The sequence below is a fragment of the Miscanthus floridulus genome, chromosome 15 (genome assembly GCF_019320115.1).
Source record: "Miscanthus floridulus cultivar M001 chromosome 15, ASM1932011v1, whole genome shotgun sequence".
NCBI classification, from domain to species: Eukaryota; Viridiplantae; Streptophyta; class Magnoliopsida; order Poales; family Poaceae; genus Miscanthus; species Miscanthus floridulus.
Genome location: NC_089594.1, coordinates 44439658 through 44444501, shown reverse-complemented (window position 1 = coordinate 44444501; position 4844 = coordinate 44439658). Strand labels below are relative to the sequence as shown.

Genomic DNA, 4844 nt, shown 5'->3' with positions numbered 1-4844 from the left:
TTTTACACATTTTAAATTTGAAGTTTGAAATTTGACAAGTTTAAACCAAATTTTCAAACCCTAAATGATTTCAGATGTAAAAGTGATGAATATAAAAGTTGTTCAACTCATCAAGATCTACAACTTTTATTTTGGTCATCTTGTTATTTAACTAAATTTGAACCTTTCAAATTTTGGCTGCTATTTATTCGTGCACCATCAGTAGGAGCGGCTGGTGGTTCAGCCGCCCCTATAGTTGGGCACTGCAGGGGCGGCTGGTGATTGAGCCGCCCCTACAGATCAGCCCCAACTATAGAGGCGGCTTAGGTTACCAGCCGTCCCTACAGTGTCATCTGTAGGGGCGGCTGGGCTGCTGGGCCCCGAGGACGCCTACTGTAGGGGCGCCTCCAACCCCAGTTGCCCCTACAATAAAAACGCCCCCGTTCCTACTGTGCGAATCTGGCGTAGTGAAGTTTGGTTTGTTTACAAATTTATTTGAACCATTTGAGTTTAGAATGTCATACTATTAACTATTAAGAGGGATCTCATTAGTTGCAGGCGTCCTCTCCTAAAGTTTAGTCCCTATCAAATCGAATGTTTGGACACATGCATGGTGTATTAAATATAGACTAAAAAATAACTAATTGCACAAATTACGACTACTTTGCGAGACAAATTTTTTAAGCCTAATTAGCCTATGATTTGATAATGTGTTGCTACAGTAACATGTGCTAATGACGGATTAATTAGGCTTAATAAATTGGTCTCTAGGCTTAATAAATTTGTCTCGTAAATTATTAAGGACTTATGTAATTTATTTTATTATTACTATTCAAACCTAATGTAATACTCTTAAACTTTAAACTTTAGCTCTTCGATTTAAACACCACCTTGTTTATGCACGGCAGCGACTACTACTGGATATGTGGACTCGTGGAGCGCTCCAACAACGAGAATCACGAGCCGCAACTGCAGCATACTGTGCCTTGGAATCAAACGTGCATGGGCAAGCTTAGAACGCACACTAAGTCATTGCCCGATGGCTAATATCGGGTATACTTGTCCATACGGTCTACCTGAAAATCTTTCTAGAGAGACCTAGCTATCTTTCTTTCGTTACGATACTCGGCGTGAATTGCCTGAATTATCATCTTTAGAATAATATGTGCGGTGTGCCCCATGAGAGAGCCAACGCTGCGCTATATCTGCAAGGCGTGCGGATCGAACCTGCAGCGAACACGCTCCGCTCCTAAAAATTTGCAAAGGGTTGGAGCGTACTATGGGAAACACGTGATTTGCCGAGTGCAAAAATCTTTGCTAAGTGCTAAATTTCAGACACTCGATAAAGAACTGCTTTGTCGAGCGCCGCACTCGGCAAAGACCTGCACTCGACAAAGGCAGACACTTAGTAAAGATTGGTAGAGGCCTAACGGCATCCAGCGACGTCCTCTTTGTCGAGTGCCCCTATTTGGCACTCGGCAAAATATTTTTTTTTTTGGTTTTTTGCCACCAATTTTTTTTTGAAGCTTTAGTACACTACCACAAACAACATGTTTAAATTTAAGACATTTTTATTGCCTTTTGGCATATTTCTATAGTTTATTTTGTTTTGTTGATTTTTTCAGAAAATGTAAATTTGAACTGTAGGTGCATCGAATAATAGATTACATTCGTTCAAAAAATGTTATCCTTGTTTCTTAGTGTAAATTTAGGCTAAATCCAGGAACTGTCTCGAAATTTCGATCAACGTGCTCACGGGGCAACGCCGCCAACTTGCGTGGGAGTGGTTTTTAATTGTATAAAATGCTAACGAATTCCGAAAATCATGAAACTTATCGAGTTGTCGCCATATCGTATGCGTATGCCGTGGAAAAAGTTTGAAAAAGTTTCGACCACGTTGTCATGTACGATGCTCACAAACCAGGACATCTCCATATGCCAACTTTCAATGGATTCTAACCTATTGCCTTTTTATATAGGAGAAGGACCCGTGGGAGGGACTCGGCGACCCCGATCGTCTTCGTTGGCGCTGCTAGTCTGCCTGCACCGCATCGCCTCACCACTGCACCAACACGCCACTGCCCGGCTAGCCTGACTCCACTGTCACCCTAGGTATAACCCCCTCCTCCTTTGCATGTATGTTTTATATGGTCATGTAGCCCAGTTAGGCGTCTTCCGTTCGAAAGAGATACGGTCGGAGGTATGCAGATCTTTGCATATCTGCGATCGTATCTCTTTCGGATTGTCCACGTAATTTGGACAGCCCGTGGATTGTCCATGTATTTTGGACAGCCCGCGGATGCGTAGATGAGGTTAGTTTCCATGGTTCACTCTGGTCCGAGACAGACTTTCGGCATCACCTCCCTATTGTTCTCCAGATACACACTCTCCCTTACAGGACGTGTATCGGGGAACAGCGGGGAGGTGCTGCCTCTGTTCCCATCCTCGCCGAGATTCGAGCAAGGAGCACGAGCTCCTCCCTCCCCATACGCTCTCGGTAGCAGAGCTCATAGAAGCAGATGACGGAACTCCAGGTTAGTACTGTTTTATTCGTTGTTCATTGCTTTTACACATCTACCTTGCCTTTGCATTGTTTAAACATTGCGGGTGAAATGTTGTAGGCCGACTTGCGGAGGTTGGAGGCCCAGCAGGCGGCCCAGGCGAAGGCCCATCGGCTGGAGATGGAGGCTGTACAAGCCCAGAGGGCGCTCGAGGCGTAGAGGCTGCAGGACATGTTCAGCTTCATGGCGAGCCTTCAGGCCTTGCCAGGTGTGGTCGTGCCCCAGTCGCTGCTCGCTCCAGTTGTGGCTCCTCCGCCTCCTGTAGGGACTTCGGTGAGTATATATAGTTATTTATTCCTTTAGTTTGTGCAGCCCTCCTAAGATACTCATGAATTCGCTTCTCCTTTGTGCAGCCATAGTCGGCGGGTTCGAACCCGACTCCTCAAGGTGGCCCTTCTCCACAGGCCAGGTGGTCAACTGGCCCTCCTCAAGGTGGCAGTTCACACTTTGGGTGGGGAGGCTGGTAGTAGGTACCGTTTATTTATTTCTTTTTATGTTGCATGGACTTGTGTTACACTTAGCCTTATGTTGGACTACTACTAGAGATATATATATATTGTGATGGATATTGTCATGGATGATGCGAATATATGTGATGGATTATGGACAATGGATTTGTATGTGATGTATTATGGATGGTGGATGTGTATGTGATGGGTTATGGATGTGTATGTGATGGAATATGGATGTGTATGTGATATATCCTGTGCTGTGTGTTGACATATATGTGATTTCTTTATTTGTGCTGATGGAAAGCAAAAAACAAAAAATAGCATTTTTCCCCTCTTTGCCGAGTGCCGTGACCATGGCACTCGGCAAAGCTGGGAAGCAGAGACCCAATTTCCTAGCTTTGCCAAGTGCCAGAGCCATGGCACTCGGCAAAGATTTTTTTTTTTAAAAAAGAAAAAATTCCTTTACCGAGTGCAAGAGTATGGCACTCGGCAAAGAATTTTCAAAAAAAAAGAAAAAAATTCTTTGCCGAGTGCCGCTAAGGTGACACTCGGCAAAGAGGCCATCAGAGTTGACGTCGGATTTTTTTTGCCGAGTGCTGATGTGACACTCGGCAAAGGCTTTACCGAGTGCCCGATATGTGGCACTCGGCAAAGAAACCTTTGCCGACGGGTTCTTTGCCGACTGCTCTTTGCCGAGTGCGGCACTCGGCAAAGCCTTTGCCGAGTACAACAGGCTCTTTGCCGAGTGCCTGCCGAATGCCCTAAGCACTCGGCAAAGAGCCTCTCTTTAGTAGTGGCGGATTGACCCCAAACAAAAAAGGTTACGCTAGGGTCACGATGCCATCGACCCTGGGTTGACCTGAACCGAACCTCGCTGCCATTCGCTAACTATTGCAATGACCTCAAAGTCGAGGACTCCGCCACAGACCTCATGGACATGATCCGGTGACAGCGCTGCACTTACGTCCAACGTGCTGCAGAGCCTGATGCCGGACGTGGACCCATCCCTGATGGCTGGCGCCCACGTGACTGCTCGGCCTCGCCGTCGTCCTCGCCCTCCTCTGGCTCCTCGCCGTTGCGCTGGTGTACACGTACGAGATCATGGAGAAGAGCTCGGTGGACGCTGTGCGGGGCCGGTTCTCATGCCAGAACATGGCGTCCCGGTTCGCGCTGCGCCCAGCGTATGTCGCGGCGTGCGCACTCATGGCTGCGGCGCTGCCCTTCTTCGGTGACATCGTCGGCGTGGTGGGCACCGTGGGATTCATCCCGCTCGACTTCGTCCTCCCTGTCGTCATGTACAACGTGGCGCTCGTGATGCCTAGGTGCTCGCCCGTGTACCTGGCCAACGTCGCCATCATGGTCGTCTTCACCAGCGTTGACATCGTCGGCGCCGTGGCGTCCGTGCGGAAGCTCGTGCTCGATCTCGATGCTGGCGAGTTCAAGCTCTTCAGTGACAACGTTGTGGGCTGATAATATATGATTAGTGCTAGAACGTCGTGTACTGATCAGTGGTTTAGCAGGACAGCAGCTTTGGCAGCTTCTGGGTACTCGAATAAGGGGCGGTTCACCCACGGGTCACAGGAGCGAACAAAAGGAGAGGTGCGGTTCGACCCTAACCCTGCTAACGATTGCCACGGGGCGGCGGGTCAACAAAAGGGTCGCCTCGACCCACACCGTTTGTAGCTTGACGCTGCGCTTCCATTCGAGCGGCCGAGGGTCCCTCCTTACTCTTTCTCAACGCTCTCTTTAAGAGCCAATGGCCCCTCTCTTCCAATTGAAAACACTCTTTCCTTCCCTGATAATCGGTTCACAGTGGCGAGGGACGCTACATTTAGTAGTGGGGCATGGCGCA

At 48.2% G+C, this 4844-nt stretch overlaps 1 protein-coding gene across 1 annotated transcript; it reads left to right on the top strand.

The window, feature by feature from the left end:
- Window positions 1-4093: 4093 nt before the first annotated feature.
- On the top strand, window positions 4094-4462 carry LOC136507438 (probable GABA transporter 2). The gene has a single exon (XM_066502162.1). The coding sequence runs from the start codon at window positions 4094-4096 to the stop codon at window positions 4460-4462; it is 369 nt and encodes a 122-aa protein (XP_066358259.1).
- Window positions 4463-4844: the final 382 nt, after the last annotated feature.

Excerpts from the sequence above, each read along its gene's own strand:
- LOC136507438 (XM_066502162.1), top strand. The coding sequence starts at position 4,094 with ATGGAGAAGAGCTCGGTGGACGCTGTGCGGGGCCGGTTCTCATGCCAG.